This window comes from Pelodiscus sinensis, chromosome 4, assembly GCF_052426305.1.
Source record: "Pelodiscus sinensis isolate ZL-2025 chromosome 4, ASM5242630v1, whole genome shotgun sequence".
NCBI lineage: Eukaryota > Metazoa > Chordata > Testudines > Trionychidae > Pelodiscus > Pelodiscus sinensis.
Window position 1 is genome coordinate 117,067,793 of NC_143055.1, and position 24,439 is coordinate 117,092,231.

The following is a 24,439-nucleotide window of genomic DNA, read 5'->3' on the forward strand; positions in this document are numbered from 1 at the left end:
CGTTAAAAGCATTTCCGGAAAATCATGCCAGTCTAGATATAGCCTTTAGGTACATAGTAGAGAAGAGGAGAATTAAAAAAAAATGGCATTTCCAGATTGAGAAGGCAAATAGCTTGGTGTTCGGGGGGGGGGGGGGGGGGGGGAGGATGATTATTAAATTAAAATTCAATATCTCTGTCCTCAGTCCAATGACCTGGACACTTTAAACTCAGAGATTAAGACAGAGATTGATACGTCACTACTTTTGCATAATGAAACTTTCTTCCATAAGAATAAAGCTCTGAAATTAACTCCCACCAGGACCAAAAATCATCAGAACCTTTCACTCCTTTGACCTATCTTCTCTAACCAAAACAGAACAGGATTTATACTGAAAACTAACGAGCAATGAAACACCTACCAAAACAAAACACTACCCTGCATATACACAATTCTCTCATTGGGGAGAAGATGAGAGAGAGAGAACAAGACACATGACAGATGTTAGTCATGTTGCTTAAAACACTGTCAAAAGGCACTCAAACTATGGTAGTTGAGGATGATCTAAAAACCTAAGTGGAACAGAATCAATTAACATGATGTGTGTGACAAGCACCAGTTTTCACCAAATTGCTTTTTAGATCTTTGCTATAAATTAAGATTAGGGGAATGAATACAAGCAGTGTTTCCTCTAAGATTTTCCATCCTTGGGCAAGGTGAATTTTCTTTTGGGTGGGTTGAAATTTCTTATGTGCAACACCAATATAAAGGTAGTGTATGGATGTGCACCCACCAGTACAAACAAAAACTGTAGATTATATATATTTTAAATAGTCCATAGATGTGGAAGAAAATATATTAAAACAAGGGATAATAACAAGGAACAATGCTTATGATTATTTAATATGAAATCAAATAAAAAGAAAATTAACATTATCCTTGGCTGAAGTAGTGGGCTGTGCCCACAAAAGCTCATAATACTATTTATATATTTTTGTTCATCTAAGGACCATTGTTGGTTTTTTAGAGTTTTTTTTTTAAACTTACAAACTTACGTCTACCCTCTGAGACCTTGGAGTATACGTATCATCATTCTTTCTAACAGGCAGATGCATGTTTCAACGACCTTCCAAATAAGGTCTCATCCTACAATACAGCTAGCATCACACCAAGTACAGTAAACTTCCGATAATCCGGCACCTTTAGGACCCAGGGGTGCCGGATTATCAGATATGCCAGACTATCAGAAGGGGGGGACTATGAGGGGTCTGGAGTGGGGTGGGAGGGGATGCCTCCCCAGACCCCTCATAGCCCCCCCTTACAATAGTCCGGCTCTGCCCCAGGCATCCCTGATTCAGCCGCTGCTGGTCAGTTTCAGCAGCAGCTGAATCGGGGATGCCTGCAATAGAGCAGCTGGGGTGCTGCCAGGTTGGTCCCGCAGTGCCAAGGGGCAGCGCTATGGCACCAACTCAGCAGCACTCCAGCAGCTCTTGGGGACGCCTGGGACAGAGCAGCTGGGGTACTGCCCGGTTGGTCCCGCAGCCCTGAGGGGCAGCGCTATGAGACCAACCCGGCAGCACCCCAGCTGCTCTGCTCCCGGCTTCCCCGATTCAGCTGCTGGACCGTTTCAGCAGCAGCTGAATGGGGGAAGCCTGTCCGGCTGCCCCAGCACTTCCGGGTTCTTGAAGGTGCTGGACCATCAGGAGTCCCGGAGCATTGGATGCCGGACTAATGGAGTTTTACTGTACTTGCTTCTTCTGACTCATGAGAGCCAGAACTCTACAAAATAGCAAAGATCTGGCCTTAATGCAACACAGTTTTCCATTTATTAATTAATAACATACATTTTAAAACCATTATGAACACAGTGATAGAAATGTAGCCGTGTTAGTCTGGTGTAGCTGAAACAAAATACAGGACTATGTAGCACTTTAAAGACTAACAAGATGGTTTATTAGATGATGAGCTTTCGTGGGCCAGACCCACTTCCTCAGATCAAATAGTGGAAGAAAATAGTCACAGCCATATATACCAAAGGATACAATTTAAAAAAATGAACACATATGAAAAGGACAAATCACATTTCAGAACAGAAGGGGGATGCAGGGGAGGGGGGTGGAAGGAAGGTGAATGCCAGTGAGTTAATGATATTAGAGGTGGGGAAGGGTAGATGTCTGTGAGTTAATAGTATTAGAGGTGATAATTGGTGTGCTTTGGGTTCATGCAGGGCCCAACACGTGGCCCGTGGGTGGGATCCTTTGAACACGGCCTCCACTGGGAACACGCTTGACAATGGCGAGTCAATATAATGGTTTTCTATTGATATGCGTTTTAGTAGTTAAATTCCTGGACTGTCATTGCTCATTAAAAGTGCTGTCACATGGGTGGGAATCAGGTAAATGTTGCATTTTATTAAAATCAGCAGAACTGACTTAAATGGGGCCTGCGTGTCATGTAGTCTTGCCTTAATCTTTGTATTCATGCCCTCAGCATGTGCTGTGGGTGTCACTGTGGCTCCCAGGGCTTCTAAAGTTGAACAACTCTGCCATAAGCCATTAGCACAGGGGTGGGAAATAATTTTTGATGAGGGGGGCACTCCAAGAATTTGGTACGTGGTTGAGGGCCGCACTCTTCCATTATATTAATGGAGGAGGTGGAGGGGCCTGGGATGGAGGTTGGGAGCAGGAGGGAGCTTGGGGTAAGGAATTGGGGTGTGGGATCTTGGGAGGAGTTTTGGTGAAGCAGGGGATCGTGACGTGGGGCAACAGACTGGAGTGAAGAGGGTGGGCAGGGTCTGGGAGGAGGTTGTGACCTGGAGCAGGAGTGGGGTGCAGGGATTTGTTCTGTGACCAAGGATAGTGGATTGGGGTGCAAGGTCTGACAGGAGGTTGTGACCTGAGGAGGGGTGCAGATGGGGATGCAGTGTCTGGGAGGGTGTATGGGGGCTGGAGCAGGGGTGCAGGTGGTTTGGGTTACATGGGGTAAGAGGGCAGAAGGTTGGGGAAGGAGGGGTTAGGGTGCCAGAGATAGGCTCTGGCTGGGAGACCTTACCTGGCTCCCAGCCAGCAACCCAGCAGGTTCCTTAGCCAGGATCCCTGTCTTCCAGTCCCTATACGTGCTCAGGGGAGCTGCAGGAGCCATGTTTATTGCTCTAAACTGAATGCTGTGCGCCACGGGGATAAGGAGCACTTCACATGCTTCCTGTCTTGGCAAGAGGCAGCTACTATGGGTCGAAATTGGCCAATGGGAGCTACTAGAGGCGGGAGTAGCATGAGAAGCCTGTCTCCCCTCCCTCCAGGCTCTCAATGCTCACAAACATGCATGTGGCCCTGCACTTGGCTTTCTGGAGTGCTGAGCAGGGGCAGGGCAGGCAGGGAGCCAGCTGAGGCCCATGGCCAGATATGTCCTGCAGATCATCTTTTGCCCGGCCCTGGACTAGAGGCTGGATCCAGCTTCTCCATCTATAGGAAGCACAACTGCTGCTGCTCACCCTCCCTCTTCCCCAGCCAATCAGCTGAGCTCCCTGCCTGCGCGGGGAGCTCTGAACCTCTGTGTGGGGCTCAGAAAAGGACTGTGCGCCTGCGAGGGCACACAGCTTACAGGGAACCTTGAATACAAGTCTGAGAACCTGTCAGAAGTTGCTATCTGCTTTAGGTACTTACTGCAGAGAAATATCAATAAAACAGATTGCCAAAGTTAAACTGAAAAAATAAAGAGAAATAAGGTCACAACGCATATAGGATCCAACAGCCAGGACTCCACTCTTTAGTGGCAGGTAGTTACTTGCACATTAAAAGCACATGTTTTGAAGAGGATTCTTAACTATGATTTCTCGTGCAAATAAAATGGATAAATACAAGGTGGAACTTCCCTGCACAAACTCTCAAGTCCTGATTCAACTTCCAGAAATTATGTATTAAAAGCCCACAGGAAGAAGTGACCAAAAGTGTACACAGTACAATGTTCCTTTCACTGAATGTCATTTTGTGTGGATTAACTGCTTTAATAATCTACTGCTGTTTCTCCTCAACTCTGATTGCAGAAATAAGAAGCCAACTGATTTACCTGTAAACACACTAACTCAAAGCACCCATGACTTAGGCTTTCCTAATTACGTGCGTAACTAGGACTGCCTCAGTCTGATACACACCAGTTTTCCACAGGGGCCAGCCAATAAAAAAATCATTCCAACTTTCACAGATCTGAAACAAAACTGAATCTAGACAGATATGTTATTACTCCCTGGCGTTTTCAGCAGCTAGAGATATTTTCAGAGCCATGAAGAAGTAGAAGTTTCTAATGCTGCAGAAGTTTTTTGAGAATGTAGGAAGCTGTGATTTAAAAGTCACAAATACTGAAAATTTAAGTTAAAATGTTATTGTTGTTATTGGCTGACAAGGATGCAAAAAAATTTTTCATTACTAACAAAACCAACTTTCTTGCTACATCTTAGGCAAGATAAAAGTTTCTTGATGAGGAAGAGCTTTGAATGAGAAGATAAATTTTCATATTTTATAAAAGTCTGATAAATTCAGATCCCCCATTTCCAAAAACATTTGTCTTCTCTTCCACTAGGAATGCACCCTATCCTTTCCTTTATTTTGTGCCTATTTTTTTTTAATTTAGCTTCTCTCATTATCTGCAAGCAAAGTGCAATTCTAAATTACTCCTTAGGTAGCCTTCTGGAAATGCCAAGTTTCTGCATAAAAAGGCATTAAGTTTCAATTAAGTGAGTTAGAATCAAAATATCCCGTTTGAGAAGATCAACGTAGGACTAGAATTTTAAAACTAATTGTTCTGAACTAAGGTTCTTAAATTCTTTGAAATGTTAGGAATGACAGGGAATTGAATCCCTTAAGGAGAATGGTGGGAAATTATAGAAAATTGATTTTAGTTTTAATTGAGAATTAATTTCATGATTAGAGTAATCAACTGAGAGGTAACTTTATACCATATGCCTTGTACTGACATCATGGACTGATATATTTGATTGACCACATAGTTCCAGACTTAAAGAATGGATGTGAATAGCCATCAATGTAAAGAACAATATTAAACTTCACCTTAAGAGCAGCATATTTCGCTAACACCTCTCTATATGAATGATGTTTTAACATCATTTCCTAGCCTAGTAGTGTCTTTCCAGACACAGCTCCCTGCAGTCTTGAGCAAATTTGTACAAAGAAGGGGTTATGGAAAGTTTAAGCAACAGTCTCCATATGACCTGGAAATTGGTACAGTTAATTTCCCTGAAGAGTACCAAATCCCTTATAACAAAAAAAAAGGGGGGGGGGGAGAGGGTTATAAAAACATGGGAAAAAATGGGGCACCTCATCCTTCCTGGAGCCTCACAAAGCCCAATGGAATATGATAGCCTTGATTCAGTTTCATTCCTTCTAAACCAGAATGGTTTAATAAAGAAATAAATCGACCATTGCATTAAATCTTACCACATAACAGTTAAATATGAATCTCAAGCAGAACAAGACTGATGCATCCAAACAGATGTTTGAATAACTGCTCATACAATTTTATTGAAGATTTGTACTTATAGGAATTCTCATCTTAATCAAGTGATGGAGAAAAAGAAAGAGGACCTTTAAAGTGAGGTTTTCAACAATGTAAGCATGGGCAAGCTTTATTTTACCTTTTTTACAGCTAAAGAAACTGAAAGCCCAGATCACTGCAGTGACTCACCCAAAGTCACACAGCAAGAAATTGGAATAGTTGAAAATACTCCCAAGAATCCTGACTCTCCATCACTTGTTGCAACTTTCAATAGATCATATGCAGTATCGTGGGAAACACGTATTAACTCCAAGAAGTGGAGAAGGTGCATGAATTCTAATTCAACACTTCTAATTAAATTCAAGCATCCCAACTCTTGTCCTTGGCAGTTCACTTGTAGTCTTGTTGTTTTCTCTGATAGAACACATATTACAAATTGTCGTAAAGCTGGCATGTGGCCTATAAGACAGAAGATCAGAAACTGCTTTTGCTGTTCATTGCATTTCTCCATAAAAAATAGCATGCTGTCACACCACCAGAGCTCTTCTAGATCAGAATGGATCTCTAATTTAGAAAACTAGTCAGCTCCTCAATTTTTTTAACCAAAGTACAGTAACCTTTGCTGCTACCAGGCTTCTTTCTCCCCATCCCACAGAAATGTGATAATTTTCTACATAATGACACCACTGCAAATTTGAAGTAAAAAAAAGGAACAATTTTTTTTCAGTAAAAAATCTGGTTTAAATATGCAATTTTTACAGACCATATTGAATACCTGTGGGATCTGAAATTACTTTTCATGCTGTGCTTTCCTCAAGAAAAAGAAATCAAGCCTGAGGTGATGATGAAAATCTATACATTATTATAATCTGCATAAGTTTTGAAAGGAAAAAGAAAAAAGCCATTACATAATGTTTGGAGATAATTATAATAATTTGCCTGCATAAATTGTTCTGCAGAGTGCCTGGTATCAAGAATATGGAGACAAAAGGCAAGAGAACATTATGACAAATTCCCAATCCCATTCATCTTTATAACAAGGTATTTACAGTTCTTATTAAGAATACAAATATTTATATGCTGCTAAAGGTAACTATGTTCCAGTGACTTAGAAAGGAAAAACATCTCAGGATTAAAAAAGAAATAGGGTGGGTGAGGCAATATTATTCATGCTCCGTTTATCACATCAAGTTCTGTTAAAGAGCATAAATAATCCCAGCACCAGCAAAACTCTATAATCATCTTCACAGTTTCTTTCAGTATATGCAACAGTAAAGAAGGTACGTTGACTAGAATTGATTCAAAACAAATTCTAGTGTCTCCACTCTTGTTCTTTTCAGTCTAAATGTAGCCTTACTGTTTTCTCTGACTGAATACCTATTACAGATTGTGGAACACACACACTTCCCCTCCCCCCCCCCTCCCCTCCCCCCCCTCCCGTCTCCTCCCCATGGCTGTTTTAGCTCAGGATTTGGAAAGCTAGTTAGGCTATTTGAATTTTTTTTTAAACCAAAGTAATTTTTGTTGCTTTCTTTTGTCAGCTTATCCTACCCTTCTGCTCCCCTTCTCCCCCCGCAAAATATGATAATCTTCGATAGGTTGCACCTCTCAAATCCAGGATTCTCTCATTTGGGAACATCCATGGTCCAGCATGACCACGGATGTTCCTGGATGAGACCCCCACGTGGCAGAAATGCCAGCAGCTGGGAGCCCGGAGCAGCCCTATGAGTCTGCTAGCAGTGGGGCCGCAACAGCAAGGACGGAGTGCAACTGGGACTGTCTGTCACCTGGAAGCAGGGCCAGCACCACAGCAGACCAAGAAGGGAAACCTGGCCAGGCCACGTCAGCCTGGAAGGCGGTGGGGCTGTAGAAGCCCAGGCGGTTGTGTGTGGTTGGAGCTGCCTGCCTACTGCAGCAGGACCAGGGCTGTAGCAACAGCAGCCTGAGACGGGAAGCCACCCATGGCAGCCCTGCAGAATGCTGGGTCCGGGGCCACGTGCCACCTGGCAACGGGATTGGGGCTCCAGCAGCCCAATCAGGCAACATGCTATTCTGGCAGTGAAGCTGACAGCAAACCCAAGGATAGAACTGGCCCATAGACAACCCAGCTGAGCTGAAGGAGCTGGCAGTGGGCTGGTATCAGGGGACCTCCTGTAGTCTGACGAATTCCTTCTTCTGATGATGAACAGGAGAGATCCAACCTGTATAAAAGAATACCATTGCAACGAGAAAGTAAAATATGCAACAAGCATATAAAATGCAGCAGCTTTAATCTTAGGAGTAAATTCCTCTAAAGCAATACTGCATGCTATAGCATACTAGGTATGTGAAAGAAAGATACATATAGTGCTGCATCATGTCCCTATTAGATACCCTCTAACATGCTGTTATTCAGAGTAGTTGTCATAGGGATTAATTTTAGGAAAAGATCTGGTACAGGTTAGAACTCTAATCTGGGCTTCCTTTGTCTGACATATCCAAACCACAAAACCTGATAATAATGAAGAACTAACAACCAAAATATCTATTGGAAAAGTAACATGGCAAAACATGAAATTTGCAGTAATGTTTTGGAATGCACTAGGGACTTCGCAGTCTCAAATATTTTAAATTGAGAGGTAGAATAAAAGTTTTATATACATACATACTCCAGAGAATAGAGGATGTTATTAGGAGTACCACAGTTTTAGACATGAGACGCATCAAGAGGGAGGTACTGTTTGTGAATCTAAAAGGTGGAAGGCATGTCATGATTCTAAGGAATGGAAGGAATGAGAGCAGCAGAATAAAGACAATGGACTTAAAAACCAAGCAGACAAACTTAGAGAACTGAACTGATAGGTAAAGTCCTATTGGAAGAAAGTCTATTAAAAAAAGGGAGTTCAAGAAAGATGGCATTTTCTCAAGGAGACAGTATTAAAACTGCAACTCCAACTATCCTGATGCAAAGGAAATATCATTATAGTAAGAGACCTGTAAGACTCCACCAAGAGTCCTTTAATGGTCTTAAAATAAAAAAGGAATTCTACAAAAAGTGGAAACATGGGCAAATTTCTAAGGAGGAATCCAAAAGGATAGTAAAAACATGTAGCAACAAAATCAGAAAGGCTAGGGACAAAATGATTTATATCTAGAAAAGTATACAAAAGGCAGTAAAAAGATGTTTTTCAGGCTCCATCTAAATTTCAAGCTTCTTTTGGAAGAAGCTTTTACGGAAGAGATCTTCCAGAAAATCATCTTTTGAAAGAGAGCGTCCACATTGCAAAAGTACATCGAAAAACCTATCTGCTTTTTTGAAAGACAGCATCCCCATTGATTGGATGGAGTGGACACTAAGGCATCTGTGCTTCTTCCTGGAGACCTCTACTTGCAAAAAACAAAAACAAAACAAAAAAACCCCACCACACCCACCCACACACACTCCCTCTCTTCCCCGTCCACACGCCTTTTTCCGAAAGAGGTCTTTCAGAAAAATGCTTCTTCCTCAGAGAAAGAGGTTCACTGCTGTCAGAAAAACCCAATTGCAGTGTGGACGTAAGTGTGTTTTTTCTGGAAAAACCTCTGCAGTAAAGACATACCTATACATTAGGAGCGAGACAAAGATGAAGCCAAGTGCAGCTCCTCTAAACTTGGCTGGAAAGGAGCGCCAGTAACTGATCATAAAGAAACGGGGGCATTTAATGCCTATTTTGCTTCAAGATGAACTGTGACAAAATACTCACTACAAGTATTATCATCAACCAGAGTGGAGGAATGTAAGTCAAAATACTCAAAGAACAGGTTAAAGATCATTAAGAAAACTAGATGTATTCAAGTTGGCAGGGTCTGATGAAATTTGTCCAAGGTTACTATAAGAACTAGATGAAGCAATCTCAGAACCTTTAGCAATTATCTTTGCCATCTCCTAGTGAAGCCCCAGAATTCTGAAGAAGGGCAAACATGATACTTACTTTAAAAAAAAGGAACAAAGAGGATATGCAGAATTATAGATGAGTCAGGCTTATTTTGATACCTGGACAGACACTGGAACTAATTATTAAACAATCAGCGCATAATACTATTATCCTCCAGGTGCTTACATAAAATAGCCAGGATGGATTTGTCTAGAACAAACCATGACAAACCAACCTAACTTGCTTGACAGGATTACAGAAAGCCCTCCACATTTGCAAAGGATATGTTCAGGAGATAGCTGTGAATGCCGAAATCCACAAATATAGAGGGAAGTAGGGGTGTTCACGACACAAAAACGCCATATTGTCTGAAATGAGCATTTTATTGTCTGCTGTTTCACAGTCAACAAATAACTAACTTCAAAGCAGTAGTTTTTCCAACCAAACTTGAACGCAAAGATAATACTGTATATAGGAGGCCTGGGCAAAATATGGCCTCCAGGCAGGATCCGGCCCGCCATGCCACCAGATCCAACCCGCGGAGGCAGTGGGGAGCTCCAGGCAGGCTCCCTTGCTTGCCCCGCAGCCCCACGTGCCATGTAGAAATGTGGCTCCAGGGCTCCATTTCTGTTTTAAAACTGGAGGGAAGGGGAGCTGGTCTGCCCCCAGCACAATCCCATTAGCCAGTTTCTGGCCAGAAACCAGACAATGGGAGCTGTTTGTTGGAATAACAGGCTGCCAAGAACAACCACGCCCCCTCTCCTGGGCTCAGTTATTCAATGAAGCACATGGCCAGGCAAGCAGGCAGGCAAACATTTTAAGCTCTGCAGACAGGCAAGTTTGGCAGCTGGCAGGTAGGTCTCCTGGCCATAGCTTGCTTCTGGCAACCCAGCCCTTTCCTGCCTCAACCTGCTGCCCCCCCCCCCCCACTCAACATACCCAAACCCTCTGTCCCCCTCCTACATCCATACCCCTCCCAGATCTGGCACTCCAGTCTCCTGCCCTAGGTCACAACTGCCTGCTTCATCCCAACTCCCTCCCAGACTCCCCAGGTATATAGTTAACTTCAAAACTAATCACTCACATCAGTTAGTTGAACTCGCTCCCTACACACCTTACTGTTCCTCTGGGATGGGAGAATTAATAGGGGTGGGCTCGCAATGGAGCATTGTGAGGGGAAGGTACAAGGATAATCCCATACTGTTTTACGGTGGGCTGATGCCGATTTCCCCATTAACTTCACATTGTGTAAAATGTGCCTCTTTCTAAATGCATCAAACCACCCCTTGCTTATGGTGAATGACACTGCTCTGTTGTGACTTCCTCACTCACCACCCCCGCACCTCAGACTTCCCCTGCTCCAGCAAACTACCTTGTCAGAGACTGCTCAGATCCCGAGGGTGCCGGACAAGGGAAGTCCAACCTGCACGTTGCTTAGGAAGGGGGAAAAAAAAATCAAATGAGTAATTAACAATTGTGGGATAACTGGTTAGGTGGCTGCACTGCTAAAAAAGTTGTAGTTAAAGTTGTAGCTAAAAAAGGTCTTGTAGTGGATCACAAATTGAATCCAAGTCACCAATGTGAAGCAGTTGCCAGGGCTGGCGACAGACTTCCCCAGGCCTGGGTAATGTGTGTGAGGAAAGGGCTTGGCTTGGATCTAATACCGCGATAGAGGTGGGGCTTTGGATAGAAGGGGCGGGGCTAGAGGCAGTCACCTTTCAATGCTGCCTGGATTGGGTCACCTGGGGCAATTTAAAAGGTAGTGGGGTGGTGGCAGACAGGAGCCTGGGGCAAATGCCCCCTTCCCCCATCAGCAGCCTGACAGTTGAAATCATCCCCCTCTCTGCTGCTTTAGTGAGACCTCACCTGGAGTACTCTGCTCATTTCCGGGAAAGAGGTGGACAAATTGGAGAGAGTTTGAAGGAGAGTAAGAACCAGGAGGTCAGGTTTTCTAAACCTTTACATGAGAAATGGGAAAAAGAAGTAGCTGGAGAGAAAGCAAATGGACCTTATACAACCACCTCATGATGGTGGAGTAGTAGCATAAACAAGTTCTAAAGGAGAGCTAGACCCATCTAATCTGTGATGGAATATGGAAAAGTTTAACATTAAAACTGTTTGAGGGAGAGGGAGGTGGCAATAAAGGAAATAAAGAGAGCACAATGATGTGATCCCAAAGCATCACTATGTACCAAAACCCTGACTTTGCTGTTGCCACAACCAGCTAACTCCAATAAACCAGCTGCAATTGCCACAATATAGGGTGATTTGTTAAATGGATTTTAAGATGAGTCTAAAAAAAACAACACACACATACACCACAGCTGTTTGAGCTTCATTACCCACATTATGTTCTAAGCTGTAACAGTCCCATTTTTAAAGGGTTTTTCTGCTGTCCTCTTTGGCTAAGGATGTACAATTCCTATTACAGCTGATTACAAGCCATTAAGTTGTGCAATCATGTGAACTTCTGTCTGAAATAACCATTAATCTTCAGCACTACATCCAATGCATGTATAGACAATATATGTTGCAAGTGTTGCATACACATTCTCATACCTAATTTCTAATATCTGCTGGTTTATTTCCTTGAAATCTCATAAAGAGCATTATTACTGTAATATGTACTTATCTTAAATGAAAAATGTTTGCTCATTTACACTATTTGGTTTGAACTCAGCCAAGTGATTCTCTTGTTTTATCAAATAATGACACTTTTTTGTTTCCTTGGCTCCATCTACTGGTACCCATAGGAAGAAGTATGATTACCTCATACACTTAACATACATTTTTTTTTTTACACTTAAAAAAAATTATGGTCGTTTTATTTCATTATTCTGATCTTACTGTTAAGACTGCAGTTTAAATATAATGTACTCAAATGGACAGATTATTCTTTTACATTTCTTAAATCTTGGTACATGTCCAACGTAGGCAATTAGTAAGAAGTTTTGTTGATTTAAATCTACTTAATAGAATAAAAATTCTTTCACCACCAAGACCCCACACAAAAACCTCCCTGCACAGCTCAGAATTGAGATAGCCCAGGATATGTCTATACTACCCTGCTAGTTCGAACTAGCGGGGTAATGTAGGCATACCGCACTTGCAAATGAAGCCTGGGATTTGAATTTCCCGAGCTTCATTTGCATAAGCGGGGAGCCACCATTTTCAAAACCCCATTGGTTCGAACCCCGTGCATCATGGCTACACGGGGCACGAACTAGGTAGTTCGAACTAGGCTTCCTAGTTCCAACTACTGTTACTCCTCGTGAAATGAGGAGTAACGGTAGTTCGAACTAGGAATCCTAGTTCGAACTACCTAGTTCGTGCCCCGTGTAGCCGCGCTGCACGGGGTTCGAACCAGCGGGGTTTTAAAAATGGCGGCTCCCCGCTTATGCAAATGAAGCCCGGGAAATTCAAATCCCGGGCTTCATTTGCAAGTGCGGTATGACTACATTACCCTCCTAGTTCGAACTAGGAGGGTAGCGTAGACATACCCCCAGAGAATAAAAGATCCATTAAGAAGCACTATCGGGTTTCAATTTCATTTCAAAACTCTCCAATTAAATGCCTGAAAAAAACGGTCTTTAAAACCAAAGTTTGTTGATAATATTTAAAGTGTTTTTTCCAGGGTTTCCTGCTTCTGATATTTATTTGAAAAAAATGGGGAGGAGGCCAACAGCCAAAGTGACTAATGCTGGGCACGTAGTATTTTCCTATCCTGCAAGAATTTGAGATTAAAAAAAAAAGTTCCAATCTCAACTGGAACAAAATTGAAATCTCAAAACCTGTCATCAACCATCCAAAATACACCAAAAAATCAATTTGGGTTAATCAAAATGTTTAGTTAGATAATTATGAAACACTGTTTCAATTTCAATCGTTCCTTTTAAAAAAGTGAAATTTCAAAATAAGTCACTTTGAATTGAAAACCAAAAATGTTTACTTATAAGATATAAAAAATGTTTTTGCTTTACTATTTTGAAATTTGTTGAAACTGACCTTTTCCTGCAAACATTTAGGTTTTGATGGGGGGGGGGGGGGAGGAGTGGGAGAGAAAAAAAAGAAAAGAAAATTTCTCAACCAGCTTCAAGAATGACTAATGTGCCCCCATTTTTCCTCCTATGTACATATTGCTTCCCAATTTCACCTCCTTTTCATGGTGATTAAATGAAATCAGTAGCACAAGATTTAAAAACCTCTCCTACTCTTCCATTTGCTCTGTGTAGTTTAATCTTGATAATTACAGGACAACTTTACACACAAAGGCACTAAAGCTAAAAGAAAATCCTGAACTAACTGAAAAAAATGCTGATACTTCACAACCAGACACACATTGAGGCTGTTCTCACAAGATGACATGGTCAGAACGGACTCAGTTCAGGAATTTCAAATGTCTAACAAAAAATCCTAATTTCTCTGTTAAAGTCTACAAAAAGCCTTTCAGAAATAAAAATGAGCCTTCTATCATAAAAACCCAATAAATGTTCAGTGTTGGCAACACAAATCTTCTCTACTTTGCATTCTTTGTTATTTCTGTTTAATTCTCACAATAATTGCATCTCATTTGTTGTTGGGACAGTTGGGAGTGCCCATGGGTGATTGGTGCAGCTGCGGCTAGAGGCAGCAGCACCCCAGCAGCACCCCATCCCCACCCCCACTGCTGACACCCCATCCCCCATGGGGAGGGGAGGAGGCAGGCAGCATGCCGACTGTGCCCCAGACTCCCTGGAGTACCTGGGAGGGGAAGAGAGGTGAGGGGGCATGTGCCCCACCTCCTCAAAGAGGAAGGGGAAGAGAGGCGAGGAGCGCATGTGTGCAGCGGGCCCTCCCTCCCCCACCTCCCTGGAGCAGTAGAGGTGAAGAGAAGTGAGGAACCGTGTGCACATAGTGCAGCTCCCCAGCCTCCTCGGAGCACTGGGGGAGGGGAAGAGAGGTGAGAGAGCACCGGGAGAAGGAGGAGGCCGTGCAGTTCCAGTCTCCCTGGCCCAAAGCATGGGGACAGCGGACACTCGGGGCAGCAACACTCAGCCCCCAGAATGCCTACAGCAGGCGTTCCAGGGGTGGAGTATAGGCAGGGCCAGGCTGGCGGTCTTGGAAGGCAAAGCTACTCTTCGCAACTCAATTCAATACATCTCTTTGTGTCTTCACAAAGAAAAAATCTCTCTCACTTGGCTTCAAACAACAGGTTATTTCATAGGATCCTGCTCACTAGAAATAGAAACAAGAAAAAACAACATATGGGTTTGGCACTATAATTTAATCCACTGATTTCAAGAAACACCTTAACTTTTAACTCCATTATTGAATCAAGGAATAAAGACCTGGATGAAATCCTGTGCTCTACTAAAAGCAATGGTAATACTATTGATTTCAGAACTTCAACCATTGTTTTCAAATGTGCCAAACATATTATAAATGCTTTCAAAACTTCTAAAGGGTTTTCCTTGTGCTGCACATAAACTATAGGAAGTCACAAAGGAAAAAAAAGCTGGTTCTTAATTTACTATAGGACCTGGAGGCTGCCCTAACAATTTTTGTCTTCTTTTCTGTTTAAAAGTTGATGCAGAAAATGGGAAACTTAAAAAAATAAATGGTTTCAGGATACTTTGACTTGCATGCCCATAATTTATCAACTTCTCCCCAAATTGCGATTAACTTTCTGCTGATAACTCAAGTGATAACTCAAAAATAAGTAGGAGAGAAAATTACCATTGCCTCACCCCTGATTTTTTGCATCAAGTGGAAGTTAACATTTCTCTATTCAAGAGAAACAGTGCTGGAAGTGCAGTTTTATCAATTAGAAAGGTCTGCTGTTTAGTGAAAACTATTACTGAGCCATAGCCATTTAAAAACACCAATACAGTTTTCTGGCTTTGAGGATGAAGGCCACTAGATAGAACCAGCTTCCTTGAAAGATACCGTTAGTTGGAGAAACAAGGTCAAGAAGTCCTGGCACATCTAACCTCACCTGCACTTGAACAAAGGGTTGAAATGGCAATTATATTCACAAATATTTATTTGCTGCACCACATGCCACATATTTGTTTTTATATATGAAAAGCCAACCTTTGAGAAAGAGAAGTTGTTTGTTCCACTGGCATTACTTGAGATTTCCACTTCATGCAACTGACAAAGTGATTTTTACCCACAAAAGCTTATGCCCTAATAAATCTGCTTGTCTTTAAACTGCCAAAGGACTCCTTATAGATTAGTATAGACTAACACAGCTATCCCTATGAGACTAGCTACAAAAACACCATGCAAAATGCCTATTCTCACTTTCAGGTGACATTATTAATAAGAAACAGGTAGCATTATCTCCTGTAAAAGTAAATAAACTTGTTTGTCTTAGTAACTGGCTGAAGACAAAGCAGGAGTGAATGGACTTATAAACACTAAAGTTTTACATTGTTTTGTTTATATGTGCAGTTATGTAACAAAAATATTTTTTAATTTTAGTGTAACAATTTTAAGTTACATTTTGATGATAAAAGAATTGCACTATAGTACTTGTAAGATGTGAACTGAATATAAGAATAGCCATACTGGGTCAGACCAAAGGTCCATCTAGGCTCGTATCCTGTCTGCCAACAGTGGCCAATGCCAGATACCCAAGAGGGAGGGAACACAACAGGTAATCATCACGTGATCCCTCTCCTGTCATCCATTTCCAGACAAAACAATTGTTTTTTTCCGTTTTCCAGAACTAAAAAATGCTATTTCTTTTGTTTCTTTTTTACAGTACAAAAAGCTGTAATAATAATATGAAGTGAGCAAAGTACACTTTGTACTCTGTGTTGTAACTGAAATCAATCTATTTGAAAATGTAGAAGAATATCCAAAATATTTAATCAACTTTATTGGTATTTTAACAGTGCGATTAACTGTGATTATTTTGTAACTAATCATGTGAGTTAATTGTGATTAATTCACAGCCCTAGTATTTTGTTTCTTATCCAATAAATTCACTGGAGTGGCTATGCCTCTATAAAAACTGGCATTACAAGCAGAATTGTGCGCCTCAAAATCACACTATTGTAGTTAAGAAACTTTTGCTTACTTAATGGGACATAAACTTTGCCAGAGGACCGACGTGCAGAATAGTTCTGCAGAGGTGATTCACTAGTGCACTGGGCCAGAGATCTCATGCAGGAGAGCATGTCAGACATATCGCTTAAAAGATGCAGTCAGCAGAAAAGACACCAAAATAGAGAAACTTGTGTCTTATTAGCTTTCAGTGCCAAAGAACAGCTCTCATACACTACCTTTCATTCTTTTTCAACTCCAAAGCACTTGTTGATTTCCTTGCAGGCCTGACACTTTGTAGAGGAGGAGGTTTAGTGATAGGCGTGATGAGAAGGGCATCCAAGAGCGAACGGTAGACGTTAAGATCAGAGAGTCTAGTAAGCATTTAGAAAGACCTGCTAAATAAATACACTAGCCATCTACACAAAATTGAAAATTAACAGGAGCTACTAAAAGAATATGCGAGGTCTGAGCTTCACAATTGTTTCCATAATAGCGTGATAAGAATTGTAAGTGAAGTGATCACTCCCTTGAGAGCTTACTGAGAAATGATGTCAGTGTCTGCAAAATCATTTAATAACTGAAACCATAATAAATGTATAGCTTGTGGCATCTAAGATCTAAAAGCTGTTAATAAATATCAATTAATCCTCAACCATCATGCGAGGCAAAGCGGTATTAATTCATCAAGATAGAAAATGGGCATCACAAGACTCAGAAAAACTAAAGTTATTACCCCAATCTCAGCCAACAGCAGAGTTGGGAATAAAACACAAGAACCGTGACTCTATTCTAACTCCATGCACATACCACTAAAGTGATAGTTAACTGTTTCCGATATTGCATCTCCCCCAGTTAGCTCCTTTATGAAGCATGTGCTTTTTGAAACTGATTTACAAAAATTTTAAAAAGGCTGTCTTGCAGGTGACTACTACCTGGCCCGTACAGCAACAGCAGCAGACACAGTGGCGGCAGCACCACTCATAATTTTTGAGCTCTGCCTGGAAGAAGGAACAGGGATGGGAGAAAACTTTGGCAGATCTTCCAATGGATTTTCAGGCAGTGCTTTTCTAATGTAGAAGCTTTGACTGAAAAGGGGAGAAAAACAGAGAGAAAAGAAAGAGTTCTCAACAAAAAGTGCAAACAGCTTGAAGTAATCACTGAAAACTGTGCCATCATTGAAGTGCCATTTCAACACTTAAGTTGATGGAAATACTTCTGTTGAATCCATTGACCCTTTAAACATTAATATGGAAAAACTGATTTTTCTTATTAAAAAAGACTCTTCAGTGATCAATTCAGCTTGCAGAAAAAGCTCTAACTCAGTACAACTCACAACTTTGGGCCCCTATCTTACAACTAACTCAGTGAGGGTGCAGGAGTCCACTCACACACAGCCTGTTGTAGGATCAGGGTCTTGGATTCTCTGTCTAATTCTCCACAAGAGCTTGAAGGTTATTCTGAAAGTTATTCTGCTGATGGTCTCAAAAATCAGAATTGGCATAATATACCAAAAACAGCATTAAAAAGACATTAAAATACAACAGCACTAGAGCACAATCGTAACTGACCTTTCACAAAAATGTTCTTTATTTTCAGATTTTTCCCTCTATTCTCCCCCACCTTGTGACCTTTTTTTACCCTCCACTCTGGTTCCCCCACCCATAATCACAGACCAGAAGAGCAAGAAGAATAAAAAGAAAAGGGTAGGGCATGGGAGGAAGACAAAGAAAAAAAGTCTGAAGATGAAATATTTTGAAGAAAAGTATTTTGAAAAAATAAAAAATGCTAAAAGGTCCATTTAGAAGCCTGGAAAATTACAATTGTTTTCCCATTTTTAAGTCTGTTTCAGAAATAACTCAACCCAATATGTCAATAACAACATCTTATTGTACAGCTTTGATGTAAATGGAGATATTGTCATGCTTACACTTAACAGTCTGCTCATATCATAAGCTTTACCTTGTATGATTCAAAGATGATCTAGTCTGAGAGCTTGCGACTTTATCAAAAGGGCTTGTTTTTTCAGAAGGGACAAACACATCATGCCTGCCCAAAATAAGTATCAAGAGGGGAAAACAAAACACAATATGTATAGCTATCATATTTTAGGCAACATTAGCAAGACTCATGAAATCCAAATGAATATGACAAAATAAAACACTTGCTTTCCAGAAAACAAAGTCAAGTTCAGGGTTAATATTACTAAAAGCAGCAAGCCTTACCAAGTTCTATGCTGGCAATTTGTATATTTGAAAATCAAACAATCAGCTACTAATGGGAAAACTTGATCTATTAAAGTTACCCTTTCATTGCACTTTTTAGCAGAAGTCAACATACTGTTTTGGTAAGGGACTAATTCCGTTATGGCACTTCATCACAAAGTCCAAAACAGCATTTTGCTGTATTATGCTTCCATTACTTCCTGTTAGGGGATAACGTGGCAATGCACATTTATAGCACCACACAGTAATTCTGGGGGAATTTTCCCCCCCAAAAAATTGAAAATTCTGCACAAAGTGTTTTCAAATTCTGCAAAATCTTGCATATTGTATTTGTCAAAACAACACTATATAATATATAATAATCACACCAGTTTCATTTATTGTAAAATACCTGCCAACAAGTATATCTGTGACAATACAGGTAACAAAAAAGATTCTGAAAACTTTTTTGACTAACAGATTCCTTACTGAGGCATATTAATACAGAATTCTGAGTAATTTGAATGGCAGTTGGGTGGGAAAAGTGTGTAACAGGGTTGTTTTTGGGGGGGAGGGAGGAGATACTGTTAAGATGTTGCCCCTATGCAGACTCTGGCTGACCCCTAGCCTCTGCTATTCCATCAGCAACATCTGTCCCTGCCCCCACCATATGTTCCTGCAACCCCAGTTCACCTGTCCCTCCACCCCCATTCAGACATCCACTCCCCATCCCCTGTAACTCAGCACCCCTCCCCCCGTATGCGTGTCTCCTACTTCTCCCTGTAGCTCTGTATCCCTTCTTCCTCTACCCAGGACACTGCATCCCCACTCCCATTCAGTCTCTGCCCCAGTCTGTTCTCCCACACTAGATTCTTTCTTCCCTAGCTGGGGGGAGCAGCTGCTATGTTCTATTGCCACAGTGCCCTCTGGTGGGCAAAATGCAGAACTGCAGCAGAGATCCTGCAAAAAAAAAATCAATAAGCATGGCTCATTGATTATGCACATGGGCAGTTGTGCTCAATTCCCCCAGGAGTATAAAATGAGATGAACCTACATTATTTTATATTATTTCTATTCCAATTTTCATGTAGCCAAGATGTGTGTACCTGTTAGGCACAGAAGGCACGGATTCCACTGGTTGGCCTGCAGAAGGTGGCTCCACCGATACAACTGCGAGCAAGGATTGCTCAGAGGTCTGTGTAGCTACTGTGTGCTTACAAGATAGAGAACTTCCTTTACCAGCTTCATTTGTCATTAAGGTGGCTGGACCTGGAGCACTCAACTCTGCAGATTGAGTTATTTTCCTATTTGATATCAATGTGACAGGAAGTATTTTATTATTAGACCAGAGATGCAGAAGCATTGCAACTGGAATTCTTTATTTAATAATAAAAAAAAATAGCTGCTATTTCAAACAGGGGCTTTTATTTGTGACAAGGTGCGACTGGTAAAAGCCAGCACAGCACAGGGACTCTTCTATTGTACAGGATGAACCTCTCTAGTCCGGCACTCTCTGGTCGAGCAACATCCATGGTGAGGCATGTTTTTGGCCAAGTTTCCTGCAGTCCCATAAAGATTGATAGTCCTTATCACCAGTGTTCCGTGTTGTTATTTAGCTCTAATTTACCCCTAAATGGCTTCTAAGAGGCCAGTAAGCAGTGGAAGTGTTGATAATGCTGCTAGACAATAGTGACCTCCTATTGTTCAGCAAATTCTCTGGTTCAGTATCAGTCAGCTCTCCAGGGTGCCAGACTAGAAAGGTTCAACCTGTATTATCTTCCAGATTGACATAAAATGCAGCAAGAAAAACGGGACCAGCCACAACTGCTTCTTCATGGCAGCAACTTCTTCCAAGGTTTAACTGTGGCAGCTTACAAACAACTTATTGATCATCAAAATCAATGTATACATTGTAAAAGTCACAATTCCAACAATTTCTGATATACTTGCAACAGACGGTGTGACATAAACACTACCTAATGTAAGTAGATGCCACTTTGGACAGTGTGGCTACCTGGCTACTGATATTTAAAACCTGAACAATAGCAGGTGGATGAGGTGCACACTTAGGAAAGGCCTCCAAAGGGTTGTCAAACAAGAGTTTTCTAAGGCAAAAGAAAGCAGAGATATAAGTAGCATACTAAGCAGACAAAATAAACATAATCCTTCCACCTCCCCCAGAATCAAAGTGTACAGTCTCCAAGGAAAATAATTACTTTGGTTGTAAATTAATAATAAAACATACAGACTCTGCTAGTACGTGTGTGCATAGACCCCCCCCCCCACCCGTTTACACACACCTTCCCATTTACATGAAGTTTTGTAGGTTTACAAATTTTGATCAATTTTCAGATTTTGGAAGGAGGGTGGGCACTTCATGCAATTTTTCCCTCTTTTCCCCCAACCAACCCAGGAAATGGCTCAACTAAAAATACAGAAAAAAAATATTTTCCCAGTTCTATGCACACATTTTTTAAATGACAGACATGGGGATTTCCAATTATTTTCTACAGCTGCCTTGAATTCAATGCCTACAGTTCCACTGATTTTACTGGAATCTGTATCAGGTCCTAAATGGAGAGATAGTTTGACATCACATACCTCTTTTAGGGAATTTTTCAGTCACATTCGGATGTATACTTTTTTCTTATAGAATGGTTATTTTACTTTATTTGGCTAGAAAAGGGAATTATTTTACTACTTTTGGAAGTGTCCAATAAAACCCTGAAGATTACAGTTATTTCAGAGTATACTATAGGCTGCCTTCTAAATAGCAAGGGCACGTCAAGATTTGACTATTCTTTTTTAATACCATATAGTAAGGACGCCTACTTCAAATACTAAGAATACCTAATAGCTTTCCCATTTAAAAAGTAAAGTGTAACAGGAAAATGAGGATCTATGCTAGTTTAGAGAATATAAACACAGAACATAAGTGATGAAATTAAGTCAACTGACCCTCGAATTGCCTCTTTCTGTATAAACATACACACACACACACACACACACACACACACACACACACACACACGATGGCTTATATAGCAATTGCTCATTAACTTCTGATGTTCATAGTTTTGAAAATAAGCCTTTTTTGGCTATCAGTTTAAGATGTATCCTACTTAAAGAGCATTTGAGACAACACCCTTTCATAGCTTAATGAAAACAATGACCTTGATTCAACAGAACACCAGAAATGGTTCATTATTTTCAAGTGCCCTTACTTCTACCAAAATATGCACAGAAATAATACAAAGCTGCTCACATTAGGAACTGTCTGGGTGTTCTGGATTACTTTTCCTTGTAAGCATGAGGTGATACATGATTGGACCCTACCAAACAAATAGGTTTGGGATTTTTTTTTTCCTTCATAGGGATAAGCCCAAGCTTATTGGGTAATCATGTAGTCAACTACATGTTGACATCCCTATTGTAAACTAGTTCAGTTTCAGGCTGGCATATTCTAGCCTCCTGAGAATGCATGCCCACGACGCTCCATAAGAATAGGAACCATAAACAAGCATCAGCTAAGTTACATGCCCTTTCCTACAGTCACAGCATTTGCCCCCCACTACAAGCTTACCCCATGGAAAAGCAAATTCATCTGGAGCAGACACTGCTACTTTTATAACAGTACACCACATTGTTTTGCTATATGCACAAAGATTGGAGTCCCAGGGATTCGTCCTACTCCGCCATTTTAGAAGTTCTCTCTACTAGAATTTCTTCTGGATCAAGCTAGCACAGTAACCATTAGGATATTTAGCTTCCTAAATTGGGAATTGATATGTGTTTCCCCTTATTTAAGGGGTTCATGCCACTGCTAGTTTAATAAATAAGAGAGCAAATGAGGCACTGCATTATGTCTTCAGTATGTCATCTCAGATAGATATGCCTCTGCTTAGGGGCAGGAACAATATCCATCTCTTTACAATACCTATCATAAGCCTAACCAGAGTCTCAGCACTACTCTAACTGAAATACAGATTGAACCTCACGACCTCACTGATCCCGGATGAGGGATTTTGCCAGACCGGGGGGGGGGGGTCATTTCTGGCCCCTACCACTGCCCCCCTTCCTGGCCCAGCCCACTGGCCACCCTGCCAGCTCCCCACCTGTGGCCAGCCCCGCTGCCCTGCCAACCCAGTCGGGCAGTCACCGCTGCTGTGGCTCCCAGCCCCTCTAGACTGCCATATGCCAGACCTCTCAGCCCTGTTGGGCAGCTCCACTGCCGCACGCTGGGTGGCCTTGTTGACAGCTCATTGCGAGTAGCCTACTACCCTGCCAGACCTGCATAGCTCCCTCCACCGAGATTCTCTTATCCTGAAACATCTGTGCCAGACCACGGATGTTGCTGGACCAGAGTCCCAGCTTAAAGAGTTTCAACTTGTATTGAATCAAATTATAAATGCTTCCAAAACCCTTGCCATAATCCTCTTTTTCCTCTGATCTCATTAAAGCAAAAACCCCACCATCAATTCCTGCCAGAATACACACCAAAACAAGAATCACACTCATTTAGAAGAGAGAATGCTAAAAGCTAAAGAGAGAAAGACAGTTTTATCTGCCCTACCCTAAGAGACAGGCTTCTTAGTATGTGCCAAAAATAGGGATGTAAGGGAATAGTTGACTACCCGATAAGCCTAGGCTTATCGGGTAGTTGAGTTGACTACTCACATTCCCCCACCTCCTGGCTGCCTCTGTATTAGAGGCAGCGGGGCTGTGACAAGGCACCTGCCCTGCACTGGGCCTTTAAGCCCAGGGCTCATGCCCTGAGCCTTAGGGTGGCTTGAAGAACCCAGCTGAGGCTGTTAGGCTAATGAGAGCCCGGCTGCCAGATATTCAGAGAAGCCCAGGTGGCCAGGAGAGCCCAGCTGTCAGCTATAAAGGGAGGAGCACAGTTTGCTTGAGGGAGAGCCAGTGGAGGGTTGGATGCTGAAGAAGCCAGAGCTCCTAGGAGGGAGAGACCAGGGGGGATAGCCAACAAGGGCTGGAGAGGGCCAGCCAAGACTTCCCCTGGAGAGGGGCCGGAGACAAGATCCCGGATTTGTAGCCGGATCATGATGCCAGCTCGGCAAACAAGGTAGTTGAGACAGACAATGCTGATGATGAGCAACCCATACAGACTGTAACTTGCCCTGAGAGGGGCTAGATGAGGACAGTTAGGGGGCACTGAGGCATGGGGGGGGGCTTGCTCCCTGACAGGGGTAAAGAGGGGAGCAGGAGCTGGTGCTGGGGGAACCTAGCTTAAAAGCCCATTCCCCCCAGCACTGTGTCTGTGGTGCCACCGGCTCCCCCTTCGCTGCTGCCGGGGGAGAGGAGGAGGAAGGCAGAGGATGCTCCTGCCAAGCAGCCCCTGTCCACAGGAGTTCCAACTACCCAGTGGTCAGACAGGCAGGCAGCCTGACTTAGTCCCACCTAGCACCAGGTCTGGAACCAAACCCCGCTGCAGCTCTGCAATTTAAAATGCAGTAGGAGCTGGAGGGCACAAGCTGGGACTGAACTGGCTGCCTATTGACTAATCGAGTAGTCAAAAAAATTTCTATCAATTACTCAATTACTAAATTAACCTCATTTTAATATCCCTACCCAGAAATGAACATAAAAGTGAACCCTAAACTCATCTGGCTACATGTTTAGAGAGGGTCCAACCTTTTGCCTTTATCTAGAGGTGAAAACACTAACAATTTATTCACTACCTCCTCTAAATCTTTCAAAACAAACATCTGTTTGAAAAAGGGCACCATTTAAAAACTTGTGGGTGTATCAGTATACGATGAATACAGGTAAAAGTAAAGTTTATTTTGATCTTATAGAAGTGCA

The 24,439-nt window shown here is 42.0% G+C and overlaps 1 protein-coding gene across 5 annotated transcripts in view; it reads right to left on the reverse strand.

Moving 5' to 3' along the window:
- PDLIM5 (PDZ and LIM domain 5) overlaps positions 1-24,439 on the reverse strand; it is a 220,630-nt gene that overhangs the window by 53,791 nt on the left and 142,400 nt on the right. Inside the window, exons 10-12 of one of the 5 annotated variants that reach the window (XM_089778072.1) lie at positions 19,723-19,920; positions 17,348-17,494; positions 16,652-16,786 (exon numbers count right to left, since the gene is read on the reverse strand). The exons of 3 other annotated variants lie outside the window; for them this stretch is intronic. In XM_089778072.1, the coding sequence (XP_089634198.1) occupies positions 16,652-16,786; positions 17,348-17,494; positions 19,723-19,920 (480 nt within the window). The remainder of the gene's footprint in view (positions 1-16,651; positions 16,787-17,347; positions 17,495-19,722; positions 19,921-24,439) is intronic. One more of the 5 variants, XM_075929620.2, reaches the window with a different exon arrangement.